Here is a 25,354-nt window from a genome sequence, read left to right on the forward strand (position 1 = left end):
CAATTTTGTAATCACAGACGATCCTTTCTTAAGTAAGCGGGGGGAGGTGTAAGGACCGCCATAGAGGGCGCCCCAGGAGGGGGCATACTCCAACACCTCTAGTGGTTAAATACCAGAGGTGCAGGAGAAATAGAGATAGATGAAGACGAGACTAGAGAGGGGAAGGTATGAGACAAGCGGCGGAACAATTAAGCGTAAGAAAGGATCGTTGAGTAAACTAGTGAGTTCTAATAAATAGTAATTTATGTTGTTTAACCAAACTCAGGCGTCTCTTATATTTAAAGATCTAAGTAATTTATTGTAATACTCGCTACGTAGAAGAGAGTTCATTACAACTTTAATATTAACCGTACACTGTCGCCACCACTGGTTCATTGGTTTCCCCTTTCCAGAAAAACTTGCTGTTGTCTCACGTGGCAAAACGGTGGCATGAAGAGCTTGCCGCCTCCCCACTATGTTCCGAAACGCCCAAAAAATGGCTAAAATTCCCCATAGAATATTTAAAAAAACTTTTTGCATATTATGAATCAGTGTAAAATCAGATTTCACCCACAGAAATTTCTATTCTCTGCGACCCCTGGCGGCGAAACTAGCCCCCCTGGCGGAATATCGCAACAACACTTATCACAATCTGTAGTTTGCCATCGGGCTAGTAATTTTTAAAATTTTCAGAATTTTTCCACTGCCCAATTTGTTGCCGCCACCGTAAGAAAAGTGAAAAACCCCATTTTCGTCCATGTTGGTAGAGGTTTTTCTCAAAAACCCGCAGGTACCTTTTCAAAAGTTTAACGACGTCTCCTAGTACAATACCCCAACATTACGTTGTAATTACTTTCACGCGTTGATCTCCGCGAATTTAAAAAAAAAATTCGTTTGAAATTTAAAAAGAATATTTCTAAAATAGCCCAAAAACCGCCAAAGTTTTTGGCTAGCTTTGGCTGAAAACAAATAAGTTAGTTTTTTGAAACAAAATGTTTCATTCGTGTACCTGGCTTTATTCAGTTTTATTTTTCCATGTTACAATGTAAAGAGTAAGACTAACGCCTTATTTGCATATATATTCTAGACTTCACTAGAAACACATTTAATAATATTCTATTAAAAATAGAAGATGAAATGGAACTCGATAATTAAGAATATTTGTTTTCAGCCAAAGCTAGCCAAAAACTTTGGCGGTTTTTAGGCTATTTTAGAAATATTCTTTTTAAATTTCAAACGAATTTTTCTTTAAAATGCGCGGAGATCAACGCGTGAAAGTAATTACAACGTAATGTTGGGGTATTGTACTAGGAGACGTCGTTAAACTTTTGAAAAGGTACCTGCGGGTTTTTGAGAAAAACCTCTGCCAACATGGACGAAAATGGGGTTTTTCACTTTTCTTACGGTGGCGGCAACAAATTGGGTAGTGGAAAAATTCTGAAAATTTTAAAAATGACTAGCCCGATGGCAAACTACAGATTGTGATGAGTTGTTGCGATATTCCGCCAGGGGGGCTAGTTTCGCCGCCAGGGGTCGCAGAGAATAGAAATTTCTGTGGGTGAAATCTGATTTTACACTGATTCATAATATGCAAAAAGTTTTTTTAAATATTCTATGGGGAATTTTAGCTTTTTTTTTGGGCGTTTCGGAACATAGTGCTCCCTCCGACTATGTTTAAAGGCATTAAAAGTCGCTAGATGACTTGGACCTAAGGTGGTGCCTTGGGTATTAGCCTAGCTGATTATCATTATTAAAATTCTACCTAACCATTACAGTCAGATGAAAATTTGGTCTTTAGGTAAATTAGGGTACAGAACCTAGTGGTAATGCCAAATTTTTTTAGAACGTAGTTTCCATTTAAATGACCCATAAATTGGAAAAAAATATATTTGGGGGTAACATTCGTAGCACTCTTACGGGTCCCTTAAAACAATTCTTCCAATCGCTTTCCAATTAGTAAATGCGTAACTCATTATGTGCGCGTGTGAATGTATCACAAGGAACCGCCATGTTTAAAAATAGGATTAGCATCAGATCTACAGTTTTTTAAACCTTGTTTCTGTGGTTATGTGAGACCTAGTAGTTCCATCTTTTGAGTGATAACAAAAAAATTTGGGGGCATTCCATTTTGGGGTCTGAAAATCCCCAAATATGTACAGGTATTTGCTATGTGGAAAGACATAAGAGATTGGACAATTACAACATAACCTGAACATTCATATTTGATACATCAAATTGTAAAAAGAAACATGGGACACACTTGTGATCATAACTTTGAATAAAAAGGCTTTAACTTTAGCTGATGTGTTTAATTATTTACACCATGAATTTACATAACTCAAGTAATATTTGTGTACAAAATGTCATCAAAATTGTGAAGCAGTTTTTCACAATACGTGTTACATTCATGTGGCTCAGGTCAATGTAGTTATGCTTCATAACTATATAGAAACTAAATTTAACAAGTTATTTTTCATTTCTATTTATTACCATTAGTAATTTCATCCCATATTTTTAATGCTAAAATTTATAGCAAGGTGGAATAATTCAAGTATATTATTACGTAATTTCCATAGAATGGAATTTATTTTCAATAGCTGTAAGAAACTCAATAATATTGGCCTGGGCCTTAGCAACATAATGAGCAATTAAAATATACAAAGTCATCAAAAATGTTTACAATATAGAAACACAAAGGTTGAATTCTTTTAAAACAAAACCAGTAACAATATGCAATATTTTATACTTTGATTCTGTTTACATTTGAGCTGCTAAGTATTTTGTAAAATGTTGTAAGTTTTAAAAATTGGCACAGTAAAATATACCATAATGCTACAAGTAAAATTGATACTGTTTCAGTGAAAAAAGCTCAAGGCCACATGTAATCAGTTGTTTTTGTCATCACTGCACTACTATTAAATGATATTACCTAACAAAATATAAAATCAAATAGGAACTTTGCAACTGCATACTTTGTTATTTGCATCTAATTTGTCAGTCCTGATCTGCTTAGGTAAAGTTTTTACATAATCAAAAAATATATGTAGGGAAATACCCATGCACTACACTACCCGGTATAGTGTGATTTTGGGACCTGTTTTGCACCCCCTTCCGAGACTTAACAGGTATTGTTACAATGTAACATTTTGCCAATAGGGCCCTGGGTCAGAGTCTAGGGCAGATTTTGTGCTGAACAATTTACCATTGTATCAATGAAAATTGGAAAAACCAATCAACTTGAAACACAGTTTGGGGAGAAACTCAACTATTGGGACAGTGAACAACATTTTTTATTCCTATAAACCAGGACAAATAGGTAAGACTATAAAGTCGATGGGGAACGAAAAACTGGGACTCACGTGATTAATCGATGTCATTAACTCTTGAATAGGTTTTTTTAAAAACACGCTGATTTTATTAGTTTCATTGGGTGCACATTTTTTCTTTCAGGGAGAGTTCTTTATGACGTAGAGTAGCTATCTCAGATGGTTTTTCTTTCCCATTTTAACAGGTTGGGCAAGACCAAAAGAACTTTATAGTTCCACCTATTGAAAGTTAAGTGGTAACACTTACTTTACCTTTAATAAGCAAAATGTAACTTATTGAATTCCGCAATAGCTCTATGTAAAATCACAAATTGACTGGTAATTCAATAGATAAATTACTATACACTATCAATTAAATCACCTTATTGAAGAAAAATGAGTATCAATGTTCTCGTTATTAAATATTAGCTTCCTAAGTTTGACCTCTAAACACATTTGTTGAGACAAGGAAACTAAAAGGAATGCGAGGAGCTAAAAACTTTCTTAAAATCTGTACCTATTACAGGCACCTAAGTACAACCTTTGGTAATGCTAAATCAGTAATCAGTTACGTAATCACTTTAGCACCGTCAAAGCTACAGGCTTGTACACCAACAAAGTTGAGTGATCAGCCCCTCAGGGGAATGTTTATGAAGAACATTGATAAAAAACTAAATTTACAAAAGAAACAACTGCATTAATATTTATGGCAAAGCTGCAAAACAAAGGCTTAATTTATGTCCAGTGCACATAACATGGTGGCTTATAGTTTTCATATTAATGGGGACCTAACATAATTGACTTGTGATATTATAATGTGCAGCTAAAGAATTCACTAAAAAAAGTTGCAGTCGCATACATTCCCATTGAGTTGGTAACGAAAGTAGTCAGCCTATAATGTTTTTGATTTATTTAAAGTAAAATAGTTTAAAAAATATCACTAGTGAGTAAAGAACGTTTACCACTAAGAGTAAGTAAAAATGAGATTTCTAGAACTATACAAAACATATCTGGGTTAAAAATTAATTACATTAACGATTCTAAAACTTCTTTGAATAACACATTGAATACACATGTTGAGTAACCGCTACTCTTATTGTGGCCCAACAAATAATGGCTCGGAAAAATACCAAATACTTCATTATATAAATACACATAATGTTATTTTACTAACAATTATTGACTCTACAAAGATGTGTAAAATTAGCAGCTTTTAGTAATAAAGTAATTCAAAATGGACGAAAAAACATTTTTAAACCAATCCTTCCAAAACTTTGGTGGCACTTTGACAGGCAAAAACTAAATGATAATACACCCTTTCAAATAACTTCTCTGCCTCAGAATGTTCAGTGACATGTTCATTAGGTAATATACCCCAACTATTAGACGTCGCTGATGTAAAGAGGAAGTCATGTAGCAGAGAGCTGGATACTTCCTCTTCAACCTTGGATTTGCTAAAATAGTAAACGTAAAAGTATTAATTTTTAATACTGGAAATTATTTGCAATTATGTTCTAATTCTAATTTTAATAACTCACTGATTTGGTACTTGCCGCCTAATATTAATTGGATCCACAAAAATTCGCTCCAATATCAGCAGCTGATCATTAATGCGGCGGATTGTCATAGGACTAAAAATACATATCATAGGTGTTAATGACAAAACTTAATTGTTAAATGTCATATTTGGTATGACACTTCCTTTTGTTTTAAAACTTATTCTCCTTCTGAAGAAATATTGTTATTAATGTTAAGCTTAAATGTTTTGTCATGTCACAGTACGTAAAAGATTAAACAGATTTCAATGCAAATAATTTAACTATACTTACTCTGAGAGATCCAGAGATTCTTGTTTTTCATGAAAGTTAACTGCAGCTGCAGTGAATGCCTGGACTGCGGAGTCCAAAACAGCTGTACAAGTAAAATTACATTTTATTAGAGTTACAATATATAAAATTACTGCACATATGGAATAAAGCATTAAACAGAAAATGTATAGAACTTCTTTATCCTAATATAGCTAATTGAGATAATAAAATGTATTTTTGAAAAGTGTCTAAGTATATATTCTAATAATTATAATGGTTAACGATTCTTGGATTTTTAAAGGTCAATACTTTGAAGAATTGGTAAGACAATGTTTAAGCAAAATTAATTTAAAATATAGTTTAATTGATAAAAATTGTTAACTGAATTAGACCTTTAGTATTTGTACATCAAAAGTCAAGGTCAATAATATCTTTTCTAGGCCTCAGTAAAAATGGTCCTACGCAACACCCAGTCAACTTTCGAAACATTTAGGCCACACAGTTTGAATGGCTAATATTCAAAATGTGTTAAATTTGTAACAACTTACTGATATCTGCATCCAAGGCTTCCTTTTTCAAAAATGAAGTCATATTACTTTGGACGGCAACAGAGAGATCTTTAAAATGCTGAGCATAATCAATCAGGTTAAAAGGTATAAAAAGTGAGTCTGAAAGATCTCTTATCAGCTCAGCTAAAACTTTAGCGATAGCTGCATGAACCTATAAAATTTTTCTTACGTCAATCACAATGCTTAAAAATAGGATTCAATTAATGAATGACACCAGTGTTTGTAAAATTGATACGTTTTGATGGTAAAAACCTGGATTTCAATGAATTTATATGGATTAAATTTTTAAGAGCCATATTTCCCCATACTGTATTGCTTATTTCAGCTTTATACATATTTCACATTGTTCACTTTTAATATTTTCTTCATTGTTACATTAATTAGGATTTCTCTAAAAAACCTATTAATTTGGCAACTTTTATTAGTCTTGTTTCGTTTAAACTATATACTTCAAATAAAATATATTTCTCCATTGCTTTCTGAACAAACGAAAGTTTCGTCGCAGAGTCACTACCATTTAAGGAGGAAGAGTACTATGATATGTTTATATTCTCCGACGCTAGATGGCGTTAGTATCAACTTCTTTTCTCCCCTTTCTTGAAAACGTGTTAGATTTTTTTAGGGCAATTATTCTAAATACTTACTCTAAATTTTTCCAAGATGATATAAATTCAAGAAGCCAGCTGGTATAATCACCAAAGGCGTAAAGAAATTAAAGTCTATTACTACTACTACCCTACAGACCCAAACAATTATAGACCCTTAACTGTCTTACAGGCTCTATCATTGATGTGTGAAAAAGCTGTGAACGCACAAACTTATCATTACCTAAACTCTAATGATCACTTATATCAGCTCCAATCGGGTTTTCGCCCAGGTTATTCTACTATAACCTGCATCTTTAATCTTTACGAGACAATTCTCAAAAAACTGGATGAGGGCCTATATGTTGTAACCGATTTTTTCCCTAAAGGGAAACGTTAGGCCAGACGAACGTAAGATTATAGAAAAGAAACACAGGCCCATAAGGGAATTCAGTCTCAACAATATTTTATTTGGTTTTCAAGATAATATCCATTTACCCCTTATAAGGCAGAGATCATTTCGCAATTGCCACATATATTTACCAGTACAGACAGAGCCATATTCCTGGAGGCCAATACAACGTAACTTCTCTAATCGAGTAGCTCAGCTAATCTAACCCCTCTCTTCGAGAACCTCCACCTCCTCCTCTTTCCACCCCGGCGCACTCTCTTATACCGGCTTGTAAAAAACTAAAACGAAAAGCTGTCTGCTTCGAGCCCTTTGAACAGTTGAAGAACAGGTCTGCCAGGAGTAGGCTCTCTCCGTTGTCGGCGGACGCTCAATTAGACGTTAGTATTTTTAATAATAAGAAAGAGAAAAAAAACAAACGCGTTAGGTAAGTCAGAGTGTTACCTGCTTAGGACTAATACGGCGGTTACAATGTTATAGTTACATTTATCGACTTGTCAAAAGCATTTGATACGGTGAACCATGACCACCTCTTTATGACCATGGAAAACACAGGAGTTAGTGGTATCGCATTAATGTGGTTCAAATCATACCTCACCGATAGAGAACAACAAGTGGTCATCAAAGGACGGTACTCTCACACGCAGTTGACCACTTACGGTGTCCCTCAAGGAAGCGTGCTAGGCCCCCTATTGTTTAATCTGTACACTAGTGACGTTCATAAAGTCCTACAGTACTCCACAGCTAACGAATATGCAGATGATAACGCTCTCGTGACTGCAGGTAGTGACCTGATACAGGCTATTCAAGAGGCGGATGAAGACCTCTCACATATATCAAGAAGACTTAAGCAAAAAGGCCTGGTAGTAAATATGAAAAAAACCAAGTTCATGATATTTAGTCCTAACAGAGCTCGCAACAAGGCAAGCACAATTGAAAGGTTCCCTTCGGGCACCATTGGTAGAGTTGACGCGTTTAAATACCTTGGGGTATGGATAGATGAAAACCTCAAATGGAACACCCAGTCAAATGAAGTTCAAAAAAAGGTTAAGTCACGCTTATGGCTAATCAGATCCCTGCAGCCATCACTGGACTTCGAAACATTAAAACTTCTCTATATTTCCATAGTGAAGCCTGTTTTTGACTACGGGAACATCTTTTATAATAAAGCAGCAAAAGGCAATCTCGACAAACTGGAAATTATACATAACTATGGTGCGAAATTAATCACTGGACAAAAGAAACGCTCTTCATCAACGGCTGCTAGGAAAGCAGTAAATTTCCATACCCTAAATTACACATATTGCATGAATTTACTCATTTTTATGTATAAAATAAAAAATAAGATTCTCCCAGAATACATCTTAAAGTGGTTCCAAGTTCCCCCCGTACAATCTACAACTAGGAGTAAGAAAAATGACTTCATAGTGGAAACCTGTAATTCTAGGTATCGGGATCTCAGTACCAAATTCAACGGAATTAGCCTCTGGAATAATCTCAGAACTGATATCAAAGAAACTAGGACGTTAACTTCTTTCAAAAAGCTCATAACGCAACACTTAACCGAACTCAGCCTATGACTTTCTACACTTATTATTTGACATGATGTATCTTCTGTATCTCTAAGTATTTTAATTTAATTATTTAATGTGTGGACCCTCTTGTAAATAAGTCTTCTGACTTAATAGGTTATCCCTAATAAAGCATTTATTTATTTATTTATTTATTTATTCAGATGTTGAAGCCTACTTATTTTATAAAGGGAGGGTCGGAATGTAGATGGGTCGGTGAAAGTCCCTTCAATCTGAGCGAAGGGGGACCCCTGGAGAGATAATCCTTTTCTAAGATATATATGCCCAGCTAGAAGTGGGAGATGCTGAGGCCTATACATACCTACAAATAAGCATAGTGCTTCTCATGGTGTTTCAGCTAACTTATGGTTGTCCAGTTTTTCGCTCTTGCATACATTTTCTATAATCGACTTTCCAAGTTAGAAATAGATAACGCGTTTTAACTTTATTTTCATCAAAGGAAATCTGAATTTGCATAATCGAATGTTATGAACAATATGAGTAGATAAGCAAAACTGCGTCCTCCAAGTAAATCGCATTCTAGGAAAAGGCGTTACCAAAATATTAGGAAGAACAATTTGGATAAGAAGTAAGCATAATTTTAACTTTGATTGATTGAATTTGAAATATTTTGACGCATAATTAACAAGTGCTATAGTATTGTTATACCAAATAATCATTGGGTTACCCTAATTGGTTTTATTTTTTTTAAATAAATGCCTGATATTTGAATATTTTCAAACTGATTCCCTTTTGATTTCTGTTTAAATTGTTCAAATTATTATTGGATTAGTTATTAGGAATAAGTTTAATTATCATTATATTAATGTTATAGTTGATGGTGGATGGTCACATCGGAGCCACGGTCACAGGTATAAAGCTAACTCTGGCATAACAGTAATTATTAGCAAAAGAACTGGCAAACTTCTCTACATTGGCGTCAGAAATAAATACTGCGAGGCTTGTGAGTTTGCCAAAAGACAGAATAAGGACCCCTCTAAGCATGTTTACTACAAAAATTGGAGTGGTCCTTCAGCAAGTATGGAGGCCCAAGTGAAGAAATGCATGGATTGCACTATAGAAAATTCGTTAGTGATTGGAGACTCCTCGGTATACAAAAATATTATGGAGGGCGTTTGGTATGGTACTTTGGTATCCGAGATTGAATGTATCAATCATGCGGTAAGGTGTTTTACAAAAAACCTTGTAGGGGGCGCTATTAAAAGTGACGTATGAGGTACTTGGCTTAGTGCCATACTATTAAGGTATATATAAAGCCCCCTAGCTAGATCAAGAGGACTAGCAGAAACGAAGCCTTACGAGTAATAGAGACGAAGGATAGCTCAGTGGAAAGAGGAATGGTATGAGTGAATAAACAATTTATATTATTATCAAGGCGTCTTCCCTAAAATTAAATATAAGACGTGTAAACTTACTCTAGTGATTCGTAATTAGAATATTATTGAAGGAGAGTTTATTACAACCTCTACAGACACTCAGCTTTATCTGTAGATTTCACAAGGTGGTTGAATCATGCAAGGATAAGAAGATTGACCGGAGCTGCCAAAGGCACTATTTTCCACACGGCCAAGAATAAGGAGTCACCCATAGACTTAAAAGCTGATCTTCTCAATATTCCTAAACACTGTTTTGGGAGCCATGCTCAGTGTCTAAGTTATTTCTGCAAAGGCAACGGCAATCAAGATAAAGACGTTTTGCAGAAAGTGCCACGAAATCTTTATTTGAAGGTCATTTCTTCAGCAAGTACCTTGGAAGCATAATCTGACAGTCTTATTTCGACAACACAAGCAATCGGGCAGAAAATTACATGTCACTGTTGGCAAAATTCAACGGTGGGAAACAAATTGACCATGGTAAGAAGAACGGCTTTCGTGGTAGGTGTTACGGAGCTGCTTGGAGCTAACATTACAGCAGGTTTTAGATGAGACACCCCTGGAAAACAATTACGACCAACGAAGCAATTGCAATTGCGCAATACGAAGTTGAAACAGGGTAAAGTGATAAAGAATGTGGAATATTAGTTTACTTACAGACTGGATTCTTGGCTGCTTCTCCAGACGGAATTACTGAAGATGACGGATTAATTGAAGTTAAATGACCAAAAACCGTTGAGAAAATGCAACCATTGGAAGCGCCAGATTTCATTAAAATTTTATGTGCACAAAAGTAAACAACGAATTAAAGTTTAAAAGAACGCATATTTATTATTACCAAGCTCTTGGACAATTACACATAACGCAAAAGAAATATTGCGACTATCGTTTGGAGCCCAAGGGGAATGTCGAATGAGATGATACGTTTTGGAAAGATAAGATTTTGCTATAAAGGTTTTATATGGATGCTAGAAAGGTTTTATATGGAATGCCTTCTACCGCAAATCATTGACCCTCGTCAAATGAGAAACATGGAATATAGAGAGCCGAAATTTATAATGCAATTGAAAATCAAAAGCTGGAAAAATCCCATAAGAAAGTGAAGTCAAACAATTTAACCACAAAGGAACAACTAAACTTAGGGCAAAAATTAACTACAGCGGCCTCATGTATTTTTTTTGCGGAGAATGTAGCACTTGACGGGTAGATTACGAAGTAATTTTTTTTGGGCCGCAAATGATAATTTTTTTAATTGACTAAATTTTAAAAAAGTACTAATTTTAGGGGATTAGTAACGTTTTTCTTGAAAATAGCTCCGTCGTATATCCGCCGACACCACTTTTTAGCATTGACGGTAGGCCTTCTGTAATCGTACCTAGACCTAGTGGCATCGAAATTAGTAAATCGTATAAACTTAAATAGTAACAAAAATGAGAACAGGTTTGAAGCATTTAATATACAGGAAAGTATCAAAGCCTCAAAACTAAGTCGAGTAACACTAACACGTGCGATAACTGAAACAAAGAGTGAAAACCGAAACAAACGGTTAGTAACAAGCCACGCTGTAGGCGACAACCCGACGAAGATAATTACATCCAAAACATGTAAAAGACGTTACTAAATTCGAACAATTTCCAAAACTTTAAAATTCCCCGTATTGGCGCCTAACGGCGCCACGCACTCACTTCGCTCAAGTGGGCCATCTATAACGCGACCTAGAGGACAGTACCAAGCCTTACGCATCAAGTATATAATTTTAAATTATAAACAACAACCAAAAACGCCTCCTCAACCCCATACTAAAAAAAAGCGATGGGCCATCTATAACGCGACCTAGAGGACAGTACCAAGCCTTACGCATCAAGTATATAATTTTAAATTATAAACAACAACCAAAAACATGAAAAGGCCCAAAAAAGTGCAAGCTTTTAAATAAAATTAAAACCTGAAATAAGCGTGTGGCCCAAAAATACAAAACACCTCGAACTTTAATTGATCATATAAACTACCGGAATATCACGTGGAAATTATTAGGACACCGTAACTGTGTTGTCGGCGAACACTTGACGGAAATAAGTACAATGAAACACGCGAAAATGATTAGGACACCGAAACTGTGTTGTTGGCGAACACATGACGGAAATAAGTACAACAAAACACGTGAAAATGCCCAAAAATGTGATTTTTTTTAAATTAAATTAAAAAATTAATCATTTGCGGCCAAAATAAAAAATACCCTCGGCATCTACGTGACAAGGTCTATCAGACGCAAGCAAAATGAATATAAAATTCAATGAGGCCGCTGTAGTTCACTTCACCCAAACTGGGCAACCAAGAATTTAAAACAAGAACCGGATGAATAATTTAAAATATTTCAAAGAGAGGAGTCAGAAAGGGGAACTCAATCAAAGGAACGAAAAATGATGAATCAACTTAGGGATCAACTGTCCACATGGAACAATAAGAAATCATAAATTAGAGAAAACGCCCCGTTTATAACAGTGTCAGTAAATAAAATCAAACAAACATGAAAATTGGCCAATTCTGAGAAACTAAAATTGACCAATGACACTGGAACAACCCAAGTAAATAAAGTCAAGCGAATTAAGGTTATTCCCATTTATATGTAAATTTATTAATTTTTATCGAAATATTTGATCCATATATTAATAATTTCCCATTTGGTTTAAATTTCATAAATTTTGGTTTGTTTGAAATCCTAAGATTTTTTTAAAAAACAGAGTGAGCTGGGGTCATTTTTACAGTAAATAAAAATTTATTTGTTTGATTTATGTCGTTTTTTAGAAACTAAATCAACTAACTATAACGATATTAGATTTCGCGGAACTAACTTCCAAGATGTCCTTTGGTTAGTATTGATTCGATAGAAATAGCTAACTTTACATTTACTTTAAAAACATAATTGCTCTACAGTATATTTAGGTTATAGACAAAAAAAAACGTATTCATAATCCATTTACGCTGTAGCTCAATTTTGCCCAAAATTTGTAGTAAGTAAATTTTTGGGCGAATCTTTGGAAACACATTTCACTAGTTACATGAAGAAAGACCGTATTTATCCACGTGTATACCGACTAAAGTTTCGTAGGTAAGGCTGGCCAAAAATAAAAGTATGTATCCATCGAAGCATTTGTGAATGATAAACAAAAAGGTCTAGACCTTTTTGTTTATCATTCACAAATGAAATTTTGAAATGAAAAATAATTAAAGTTCTAGATTTGTTTACGCCCTGTGTTACAAAAGAAGTAACTTCATGCGTTTGGTCAATTTTGAGCTGAATTAATGAAAAATATTTTAGGTTCTAGGCAAACGGTGGCTTTTTCAGAGAAAAATAGGGTTAAAGATGTAAAAATAAAACTATAGCTGTAAGACGAAATAAAAACTATATTATTGAGTACTCTTCCCCATTAAAACTTTCAATTTCAAACTTTATCAAGTGAGGTATTGTTGAGAAGATTGTAGTGGAACACTCAATGTAAGCCAGAAATACAATACAATGGTAAACAGAAATACCATTAGGACCACACCATTTTTCTTATTGAAATGGAGCAGCCTTTTCAAAGCTACCTCACCCAACCTAACTCGCAATTAAAAATTTTGAACATAAGCGTCAATATTAGTTTGCTTAACTCTCTTATTGCACCTCATTTGGAAAAATAGTTTTTGAAATAACAAATGTAAAAGGGAATTTTCTTTATATGAAAATAAAAAGTCAAACATATCATGAACAATGACAGGGTTGCCCGGTACCTGGAAAAGTCAGGGAATTGGAATATGGGTATAAAAATCAGGGAGAAGTCGAGAATATAATTTCGGTTGCAAATAGGAAACCTTTTCTAAAATATAGGTTAAAAAATATAAAATTTGGCACAAAATAAATCAGGGAAAATCTCAGATGGTCAGGGAAAACAGGAATTTGATAGTGAAAAAACTGTGGCAACCCTGAATGATAAAAAATGAGATGACAAATGAAGTACATGATATGAAGGATGTTTAGATTAAATTTTCAATAATTGAAGAATACTTACTTTAAATGTTGGATCTACAAACTTCGCAATAGCTTCAAATGTATCATACTGAGAATGATACAGAGGATAAAAGGCTTTCGATATCTAAAAGAAATAATTTAGTAAAAAGCAAGAATAACATTAAAATCAACATCTACCTGATAGTCATTCACATATGCAATATCAACAGTTGGTACACCAATTTGTTTCATATATCGGACATTACGATTTTTCTTTGGAAAAACATTGACTCTAAACAAAAAATATTTGATTAATAATTAGGAAATTTCAGCAGCGCAGGTTCTCAAAAAGAATAGTAAGTGAATAAATATAAAATTAGAATTAATTTTTAATGGATATAAATTTTGTCAATTACAATATACAGGGTCTTTTTTTTTGCTCGGAAAAGTGTTTTTTTTTCAAAAACTATTTATAGTACCGATTTCAAATTTGGAAGGTCAATTCTCTATACCGGGGGACATCAGTTTGAGAAATTTGAGCGTTTTCGGTAATGTTTTTCACCAATTTTGAAAAATTATTTTTCGACCACTAGGTGCGAGATAAAAAATTTCTATTATAAAGTTGTAGGCCGTCATCGAAAACCCTTAAAAATTGTTCACTCGACGAAAAACAACTTATTTATCAGTGAAAATTCGAGCTTGAAAAATTTACAAGTTGGTGAAGCCAAATTACGATTGTTTGAAACGATAATTGAAAAGGGAACAAGTCTAATACAAACGTAGTAGAGTTTTCACATTTGAAAAAATGTACACGTTTGGTTTTTAAATGCAGATATTTTATTCACATAAATTTTTACAAAACATTTTCAATAATATCACCATTGGCTGCAACACAGGTTTGTACAATTAAGTTCTCAAACGCTTTCTCTACCATTTCTGGTGTGACGTCTCGGCAAGCACTGATTATTCGTCTAATGAGTTCCTCCCTAGTTTCAATGGGCGTGGCGTATACCTTTGCTTTAACGAATCCCCAGAGAAAATAATCCAGCGGTGTTAGGTCAGGTGACCTTGCTGGCCAATGCACTGGACCATTTCTCCCTATCCACCTTTCAGGAAACTCGTTGTTGAGGTGCTCAGTTACTTGCCGGGAAAAATGACGTCTTTCAGCCAATGGAAGGTCGTCGATTGCGTCACTCAGTTCGTTCTGTAGAAAATGTAAATACCTTTGGCCGTTGAGGTTCGTCGGCAGGAAAAAGGGACCAATCAAACTGTTTCCAACAAGTCCAACCCAAACATTGACCCGTTCAAATTGAACCTGGTGATGATATTCAAAACCCCAATGTGGGTTGATGTCAGACCAAAGATGGCTGTTTTGATGATTAAAGGGCCCATCTCTAGAAAATGACGCTTCGTCGGAGAACAAAACATGGCGCAAAAATTGTCTATCTTCTTGGACAGCATTTAGTAACCAGTTGCTAAATTCATAACGTCTTTGATGGTCTCCGTCAATTAGTCCTTGGTGGAGCGTAGCTCTGTATGGGTGATAGCGAATCTTACGAAGAATTTTCCACACACGATTTGCAGAACAACCCAAATCAGCAGCGGCGTTAGCGCAACTGTGACGAGGATATGCCACAAAGTACGCGAGTACATTGTTCTCGAAGTCTAAATCCGGTTGACCCAATCCGCGAAACCTAGGTTGCAAGTGACCAAATTGATTGAAATCGTGAATTGCTCGTCTTACTGTATTTACAGATGGTGCTCCATTTGGATGTCTTTCTGCGAAGATTTCAGTCACTCTTCTAAGGTTTTGCACTGCTTCTCCATAGTAAATGGCAACTATCTCGGTACGCTCAGCTACTGAATAACGAGGCATTGTTCGAAATATTATCAAACACTGATAATAATCTCCCAAAGTTTTCCTTTAAATACCCAATGCATGTTTAGGATTGACCTATAGCCTCGTGTGTTTTAAATCCGGTCGTTTTTTTAACCAAAGTTTCAACTGGATTAGGTAATTTGGTTTCAATTATCGTTTCAAACAATCGTAATTTGGCTTCACCAACTTGTAAATTTTTGAAGCTCGAATTTTCACTGATAAATAAATTGTTTTTCGTCGAGTGAACAATTTTTAAGGGTTTTCGATGACGGCCTACAACTTTATAATAGAAATTTTTTATCTCGCACCTAGTGGTCGAAAAATAATTTTTCAAAATTGGTGAAAAACATTACCGAAAACGCTCAAATTTCTCAAACTGATGTCCCCCGGTATAGAGAATTGACCTTCCAAATTTGAAATCGGTACTATAAATAGTTTTTGAAAAAAAAACACTTTTCCGAGCAAAAAAAAAGACCCTGTATAAGAGTTCAAATGCAGCAATATCTTGATAAGTTAATTAACTTCAGTCACTGATAATGTAAACTTTAATAAATAGGCTAGAAATTGAATTTTTGCAGTACTTTAACTGATTTGCTATTTTAACGACTAAGTAAATCTAACCCTACTTAAACAAATCTGGGGCCCTAATTCCGAACAGATAAAGGATCAAGATTGAAAGTGAAAAACATTATATACTTGGGTCTCTTCTTCAACATCGCACTATGCATATAAACTTCATGCAGCTCCATTTTTTTACCAGTATCTTTGTCAATTGGAGAATCTTCCATTGAAATAATAAAATCATCACCTTGGTCTAAATATATAAAAGAAAATTCAATTAATAAATGCGAAACTAGGCTATACACTTGACCAGCACCACCTGGAAAAACCCTTGAAAAAGGGCTGTGCATAAGCCCCACCCAGTTTTGTGAATTAATGCTCTGCAGTTAAACCAGAGGTATATAATATCTCTTACGTGAGAAGTATCCACCTACTTATCTTGCTAATATTTGCACAATGGACCACTGGGCGAAGTGCGCGAAAAGGCAGGTCTTTAGCCCTTCTCCCCTTTCATTAATAATAATAATCTTGCTAATATAATTCACTTGAAATATGTACCTGTTGAGGCTAGTTAATTAAAAAAAAACGTTTTGGAAGCACAGAGCAAAAACTTTATACATGGATTTTCTAATACTATATTACTGGTAAAATATGGTTTCTCAAAAGGTAAACATTCCTACTTTGATTTTTACATTATACATTATTTAGTGAAGTAATAGCCGTAAAAGTTGATGAATTCCCTCCCAACAGAATTTGTGTTAAATGATATTTTATAAATTTCTGGTTATACCAAGTATAGTTAAATGTTTGAGTATGGTTGTCATGATTCATCCCATGAAAATACATCTATCTTTCAGCTAATGTATTTTATACATACATTTATTTTCTACCTGAATATGAAATTTGGCTCAAACTAGATGTTAGCTCAGTGCTAGCTCAGATTAAAAAAATTAGTGTTATCCCAATTTCAGGGAAACGAAAAGAAACTTCAATAAATGTTCAGGAAAATGCACCTCAAAACTGTGGAGAGACGTTGATGATTAATGACGTCATATTTACTATAAAACGCGATGTTCATTGGTAGAGAAGTTGAATATTGTAGACGCTGCTATGGTGTAAATAGTATTGAAAAATGTAACCCCGCAAATTCAATTAATAAATTATAGTTTGATTTTACAACTGAAGTTTTAGTTCACATGTTTTTTTCTTCCTATTATTTCTGTAGCCACGCTCTGCTTTAAATACTAAATATAACAAAAACAACCACCACTAGAGTAATATCCATCTTATTGCAAATGCAAAAAGCAAGACAAAATTAAGAAATAAAATTGCTAACATTATAACACTTGTCTGGCTATTGGCTAAATTTTTGGCTCATTCTTAGCAGAAAGGCCAATGTTTATGAGTACTCCTACTTGCTGAAGCGATTATCAAGCTTCGCCTGCAGTTTTTAAAGTACTGCCAGAAAATCTGTTACTGCATGGTGTTTTGGGGCTTGGTAACCATCTCTGGTATTGTAATTGTAAATAACCTCTCAATCATATCCAACATTGCATGATTTTTGAAAAACGTTACCTAGCATAATAATTATATAGTGCTTAAGTTAGTTAAAATTTAAGATTATAATGAACTTACCATTATTTTCCGAATATTCTGGAAAAAGTAGTGTAGACTTATTCCTTACATCAGGGAAAGTATGTTTCCACACGTCATAGACGGTTTGAGCTCTATCATCATTCTCTAAGAAATCATCATCTGGATTATCAGTTCTACTAACATCAAGTTCATAAGGGTTAGGAACCTAGAATTAGAAAAACCATTTTTATTTACACCAGAGCAATTGTATTTAGAGAATAGTACTGGCAAAACAGTGTCAAAACAGTCACTGAAATTTAAACTAACTCACACTTACTGATTACCAAATAGAAATAGCCATTATCGACTAAATAAAGGCAAACCCCATTTTTTTAACTATACCGTGTATAAAGTTATAGAATTTCCTTATACTATAATATATCTTTTACCAAGTTGTAATAAGAGATGAACAATTTTTTTCCACCATCGCAATGGAAACTTTTAAAGAAGTTAAACACGGAACCATAAGAAAAAGACTTTAAAAAAAGGCTTTGTTTCTGCCTTTTTTTTATCTATATTTCACTTATTACTCAAAAGTCATAAGACCAAAATAGTATTACCTAATGTAAATAATATTAAACTATTTATCTACCAGAAGAAACTTACAATTTTGGTGGCATTAAAAATAGCATGAAACAAAAGAGGTGAAGCCGTCGCAGTAATTGACTGGTTTTCTGAAAAATAAATAAAATTAACTTCATTCAATTACGATTCCCAACATAATCTTGCAACTATTACGATTGCGAAGCGTTTTTGGCAGTTTCAAAATAGTCGGAAAACACTATCATTTTTCAAAAGATACTTAGGAAGATCACCATGTTGAGAAGATTCATTGACGGATTTTCCCCAGCACAAGAGGGAGCAAGGGGAAGGAAGAAATGTAAGACTGGGCGAATGAAACTTTTAGCCTACTGAAAAAATACCAAGACGAATAGTAGTTTTCGAACAAAATACCAAATACCTTATCAAATATTCGTTGAATAATAGGCCCAATTACTCGTCAAATAATAGGCCCAATTACTCGTCAAATAATAGGCCCAATTACTCGTCAAATAATAGGCCCAATTACTCGTCAAATAATAGGCCCAATTACTCGTCAAATAATAGGCCCAATTACTCGTCAAATAATAGGCCCAATTACTCGTCAAATAATAGGCCCAATTACTCGTCAAATAATAGGCCCAATTACTCGTCAAATATAGGCTCAAATATTAGTCGAATAACAGCTAGGTCTAACAGTAAAAATATTAGAAATTTTAATAAATGGTAGAACTGAAAACTAAAACTATCTGTTCACCCAAAAAAGTATCTGATCAATGACATACGTTCTTTCATATAGAATGGCGCCATTCTATATGAAAGAACGTATGTCATTGATCAGATACTTTTTTGGGTGAACAGAATATATATATATATATTCTTTTATTTGAATTTTACTGGGATTCGAGCCACCATACTAGCTGTTAACCACCATAGAAATTTCTTCCCTCCAAAACCAGTTCTGGCTTCACCCTCCACATGAGAGGCAGGAATAATGGAGACTGAATAATAGAAATATTATTCGATATTCAATCAAATACCATAAGAGGTGTGAAATGAATATCGAGACTTATTCATCTCGATATTTGACCGAGTTATTAGGTTATTCGGGTGAAGTGAACTACAGCGGCCTCATTGAATTTTATATTAATTTTGGTTGCTCCTGATAGACCTTGTCACGTAGATGCCGAGGGTATTTTTATTTTGGCCGCAAATGATTATTTAATTTTTTAATTTAATTTTTTTAATTTTAAAAATTTCTCATTTTCATTGAATTTTATATTCATTTTTGTTGCGCCTGATAGACCTTGTCACGTAGATGCCGAGGGTATTTTTATTTTGGCCGCAAATGATTATTTAATTTTTTTATTTAATTTTAAAAATCTCATTTTCATTGAATTTTATATTCATTTTGTTGCGCCTGATAGACCTTGTCACGTAGATGCCGAGGGTATTTTTTATTTTGACCGCAAATGATTATTTAATTTTTTATGTAATTTTAAAAATGTCTAATTTTTGGGCATTTTCACATGTTTCGTTGTACTTATTTCCGTCGTGTGTTCGCCAACACCACAGTTTCGGTGTCCTAATAATTTCCGTGATATTCCCGTACTTTATAAAATCAATTACAGTTTTTGTTCATTTTCTAGGTGTTTTGTATTTTTGGGCCACAATGTGATATTCCCGTACTTTATAAAATCAATTACAGTTTTTGTTAATTTTCTAGGTGTTTTGCATTTTTGGGCCACAAACGCTTTTTTCTGGTTGATATTAAAAGTATATACTTGATGCGTAAGGCTTGGTAGTTGGTACTGTCCTCTAGGTCGCGATATAGATGGCCCATCGCTTTTTTTAGTATGGGGTTGGGGAGGCGCCGCGCCCCCCAGCGCTTGAGCGAAGTGAGTGCGCGGCGCCGTCAGGCACCAATACGGGGAATTTAGTAACGTCTTTTACGCGTTTTGGAAGCAAACCTGTTCTCATTTGTGTTACTATTTAAGTTGATACGATTTCACTAATTACGATGACACTAGGGATGGGGCTAGGGCGCGTCAAAAAAGTGGTGTCGACGGATACACGACGGAACTTTTTTAGAAAAACGTTACTAATCCCTAAAATTACTACTTTTTTAAAATTAAGTTTATTAAAAAAATTATCATTTGCGGCCCAAAAAAAAAATAGTTTCGTAATCTACGCGTCAAGTGCTACATTCTCCACAAAAAAAGCAAAATTACATGAGGCCGCTGTAGTTCAATTTTGCCGGTTATTCGCCCAGCCTTAAGGAAATATACATAAATAAATAGATGATGTTTACCAGATCATCTAGTAGTGGCTAAAAAACCCAACTGAAAAGGCCCAGTTATTCAACAACGGAACTGGTTAACCAATTGCACTCAAATAACCCTAATCTAAAATACTATGACACAAGTGACCAAAGACGTTTTTAGCCACATATAAAAATGAAATAAAAATGTACATACCGAATACCAAGTCATCGGCATTTATATACGCAACTGCTTGCTCCCTCAACATTTTAAAGTTTTCCTAAAAACAATAGGGATAAATTCACTTTTTAAACCAAAACCACATGGGAAAAAAGTGTTCATAATCTTGTATTAGTGTCTTACTCTACTGCTGCTAATTAAAATAAAGGTAAATTTGAAAGAGCTTAAAAGAAAAAGCCCTTTCTCACCTAAAGCGAGGATACTGCCCACAAATGTGTATGTATAATTTTGGGGCACTTAGTATGCAAAAACTCTTGCATAAGGGCAAAGAAATAGTTACTACTTTGCTTACTCTCTTTACAATTCATGGAATCTCCAATAAGATTTTTGAAGAGTTTCCATTGGTAAAAAATGGGTTAAAAATGACAAAATTACCTTTTTGGATAATAATCCTGTTTCTATATACAGCTTCTAGTTTTATATATGTATTACAAGGAGTGGCTTGAAATGAAGTCATTTTATGCTAGGTTTCTGAGGCTATTAAACCTTTAATTGTCGATTCTATAATTTCATTCCTATATATATGCTGCTAGTAAGTAAATAATTTGTCAAAAACATTTTTGTTGACCCCAGAAAACTAATTCCTATCACTAGCTACTTTTCCCATTAGTAATTTTCAAGTTAGGCCAACATTGCCCCAGAATTTGAAATAGAGCTAGCTAGTCTTTGTAAGTACACTTATTCAAATTCACTAGTAGCAACTGATGAAAAAAAAATTAAATTTTTTATGTTATATAAATATTTAGTTTTTCAACTGTTGTGTATAATTCAGTGTGTGCTTGTGTTCAGTTAACTCTTGGTATCATAGAGTAAACCACTCAGAGTGGAAGGCTATCAGCGAAACTTTACGTACGCGACATTTTGTTTTCAAGGCGTGAAATAAACAAGTTGGCCTAAGTTAATGCACAATATATGGATAAAAAAGGAAATTTATGCTCTAAAATACTTAAAACCACACCATCGCTCTTTAGACTATATTTATTCACGCCTCTAAAACAAGTTGGCCCGTTAGGATTTACGTTCCATGCGCTCCCACTCTATGCTTGTTATCTTACTTGTTAGTGTAACTTATATAATAATAAAATAAAAACCAGTTTGAATTATTATGAACTTGGACAAAAAAAATATCAAGAAAAGTTCATAAGAATTAAAACTGGTTTATTTTTTATAATATAAGATACCAAGAGTTAACTGAACACAAGCACACAATTAAAAAATTGTGAGTGATACAAGTGGCTTACACCAAGTCACTCACTCACTTTGAATTAAAGCGTATTGGAAATAGTGTAGTTAAAACTGTTCTAAATTACATGCTAGAAATAGAAACTACCTCCATCCATTCTGTTGAACCTATCCACCCATATTCTTCAGCTCCCCAGCTGCAAAATATAATTGTTCGCCGTGGTCTCCAGCCTAAACAAAATTTATAAAAATAAAATTTCTGGGATAGTGTGATAGAAAGAACATTTCATTTTGGACTATTAATAAAAGTACTGCAAACTGAAATATATTACTGTTCGATATTGTCAGAAGTTAACAAATCACCATTATTGGATACTTCCTAATTCTGAAGAAAACTTTTTCCTATTTTCTAGGATGGCTTGGTATGCATTCTATACCAAAAAAAAGTTGTTTTTCTTTGTGGATTTTACCTGGTTTTCTTTAAATAAAATTTCTGAATAGTTTTCATCTGGCTCAATAAATTTATGCTAATCTGACTTCTGATTTATGCTCAAAATTAAGCATTAAATTTATACCTAGAATCTAAATAACATCAACCAGGATTTCCACTATATCATCAACTTAAAATTTGCTTTACTTATTTTAACATGATAATAACATGGTTTTTAACTGGTTTAGGGTAATTTAAACTTATATCATGGTAGTTTACACCTGGTAATTTTCAAACCTAATGTACCAGGTCACCCTCATGTTATCTTCCCAATGTCAATAGACCTGGTATTAAATGGGTTGTGACCTGGTTTCCAAAGGACACAGACAGGGTATTAAATGGGTAGTGACCTGATATTTTAGTAGATACCGGAATATGACCTAGAATTTGGGAAATAATGACCTGATTTCAGGTTTACAACTTAAACGGAAACGGAAGTCATGATGCAGGTGCTAATCGTATCTTGTAGATAAAAACTGTATCTGCGCCAGTGCTCAGACTTTATTGGAACCCAAGAATGAAATTAATTGGGATTCGGAATTCCAGGGTGAGGCACACCATTCTGCCAGTGTCAGTGTGTCACAGATTTTTAAATTATTTTAAGAAAAAGGTTTTTCTTTATAGAAGGCCAAAAATTTTTTTTAAGTGCGAGACAAAAATTGATTTCTTTGTGAAAGAGATAAAAAGGGAGTTATTAGAACCAAGAGAGGGATAAATGTGATTGCCCCAGTGGAAGCATGGATCTGCGGATGTTCAAATCCAGGCGTTTTCTTGTTCTCAGTCCCCCCCAGAGGCGCAGATGCTGTTTTTATCTATAAGATATGGTACATTCATCCCGTTGCATCAAGACTTGCATTGCCCTTTAAAATCGTCTAGTATTAAGACCTAGTTTATTAATGGTCTAGTACCAAACCCTTGCAGATTAGATCATTGGCAAATATTAAAATGGCATATGAATCTGGTTATGAAAGGTGGTATTACCATTATCTTAACATGTTATTTGAAACAAAGTTAAAAATAGGTATTAACATTTTGCATTTTAATCTGTATTGCTTTGGTAGGCAACAAAAGCTAAAAACAAGCTAATTTTTGTGAAGGGTTTTGAGATCTGAGTAAAAAAGTACTACACTAAGATACCTTCTTTGACAAGTGCTCCAAAAACTCTAACCAACTCCATAAGTACTGCACTACCAGCTGCACTATCAACAGCTCCAAATGACGATGAGTCTCTCTGACTTCCTACTATTATATACCGATCTGAAATCAAAAATCATAAAATTGTTACCTCTTAATGCCTTGGTGAGTTACAAATGTGTTTTCATAGTGTTTGAGTAGTCAAATAATCTTAGCGGTCTGATAAATATTATCCACCATAAACTGTTAAAATATAACTTATTTTCAGAAAATAATAACTAGATTTGTTTTGGCATATAATTAATTATTTGATTTAAAACTTAAGATTTACATTAATTTTAATAAATTAATAGAAAAATTTCTACAATAAAAAAATTACCATTATAGGCTTTGTCAGTTTCAAACGAAAATGAAGTGCAGGGCTTCTCGCGTAACTTGGTTTAAAAGTTTGTTCCCGTCCCATTGAGGTTGGCGATACTAGGTGGTTTTTTTTTGCTTGTCCGAGGACAAAAAGTGTAAACTTTTGCCCCTAAAAAGTTTTATTCGCCTGTTCTCTGAGTAAGATTTACCATGTCCCGAATTTTGTTCACTTGTTCCAGAGCTCTAAGGTTACACTTTTTACTCCTCCTCAAAAGGAGGTGTAGAGGGAGTAATCTAGATTTGTCGTCTGCTTAAACGAAAACATGACTCTTTTAGACCTCTTCACATGAGGCAAGCTTTTTGTAAATAACCTTTAACCTTTAACTACTCCCTACTTACTCCAATTTTAGGGGATTACCGTTTTTTGTTTTTTTTTGGCGGAGAATGTAGTGCTCGACGTGTAGATTACGAAGTTATATTTTTTTTGGCCGCAAATTATAATTTTTTTAATTAAGTTAATTTTTAAAAAAGTAGTCATTAGAGGGGATTAGTAAAGTTTTTCTAAAAAATAGTTCCGTCGTGTATCCGTCGACACCACTTTTTTGACGCGCCCCAGCCCCATTCCGAGCATTGACAGTGGCCCTTCTGTAATCATACCTAGTGGCATCGTAATTAGTGAAATCGTATCAACTTAAATAGTAACAAAAATGAGAACAGGTTTGCTTCCAAACCATGTAAAAGACGTTACTAAATTCCCCGTATTGGCGCCTGACGGCACCGCGCACTCACTTCGCTCAAGCGCTGGGGGCGTGCGGCGCCTTCCCAACCCCATACTAAAAAAAAGTGATGGGCCATCTATAACGCGACCTAGAGGACAGTACCAAGCCTTACGCATCAAGTATATACTTTTAATATCAACCAGAAAAAAGCGTTTGTGGCCCAAAAAAAAAAACAAAACACCTAGAAAATGAACAAAAACTGTAATTGATTTAATTAAAAACGGGAATATCACGTGGAAATTATTAAGGCACCGAAACTGTGGTGTCGGCGAACACACCACGGAAATAAGTACAACGAAACACGTGAAAATGCCCAAAAATGAGAAATTTTTAAAATTAAATTAAAAAATTAAATAATCATTTGCGGCCAAAATAAAAAATACCCTCGGCATCTACGTGACAAGGTCTATCAGGCGCAACCAAAATTAATATAAAATTCAATGAGGCCGCTGTAGTCACTTCACCCCAACTTCATGACTCCACCCCTCCAGTAAGGTTCTCTCCACAGTAGTCTGTGAGGGCTATGTTATGATGTCTTCTACTTGATGTACTTCATCTGATATATTATCTTACTCCCTTCTAGTTTTTCTTCTATGATTATCTCCTCATTAGGACTCATTGACCATTGGAACACTTCTGTGTCTGTTGCTATTAGTGATTGGCTACCAAGCTTGCTCTCATCAAAG

General features: G+C 34.4%; 1 protein-coding gene across 1 annotated transcript in view; it reads right to left on the reverse strand.

The window, feature by feature from the left end:
• Positions 1-2,291: 2,291 nt before the first annotated feature.
• LOC149945766 (N-acetylated-alpha-linked acidic dipeptidase 2-like) overlaps positions 2,292-25,354 on the reverse strand; it is a 43,293-nt gene continuing 20,230 nt past the window's right edge. The window contains exons 9-20 of the mRNA XM_090174965.1: positions 23,533-23,652; positions 22,054-22,136; positions 20,700-20,763; positions 18,289-18,356; positions 17,683-17,848; positions 16,183-16,300; positions 13,806-13,899; positions 13,669-13,752; positions 5,641-5,812; positions 5,114-5,195; positions 4,823-4,915; positions 2,292-4,738 (exon numbers count right to left, since the gene is read on the reverse strand). Of these exons, the coding sequence (XP_090031091.1) occupies positions 4,537-4,738; positions 4,823-4,915; positions 5,114-5,195; positions 5,641-5,812; positions 13,669-13,752; positions 13,806-13,899; positions 16,183-16,300; positions 17,683-17,848; positions 18,289-18,356; positions 20,700-20,763; positions 22,054-22,136; positions 23,533-23,652 (1,346 nt within the window). The 3' untranslated portion in view covers positions 2,292-4,536. The remainder of the gene's footprint in view (positions 4,739-4,822; positions 4,916-5,113; positions 5,196-5,640; positions 5,813-13,668; positions 13,753-13,805; positions 13,900-16,182; positions 16,301-17,682; positions 17,849-18,288; positions 18,357-20,699; positions 20,764-22,053; positions 22,137-23,532; positions 23,653-25,354) is intronic.

Source organism: Leiobunum rupestre, chromosome 5, assembly GCF_980474605.1.
Source record: "Leiobunum rupestre chromosome 5, qqLeiRupe1.1.hap1, whole genome shotgun sequence".
Classification (NCBI taxonomy): domain Eukaryota; kingdom Metazoa; phylum Arthropoda; class Arachnida; order Opiliones; family Sclerosomatidae; genus Leiobunum; species Leiobunum rupestre.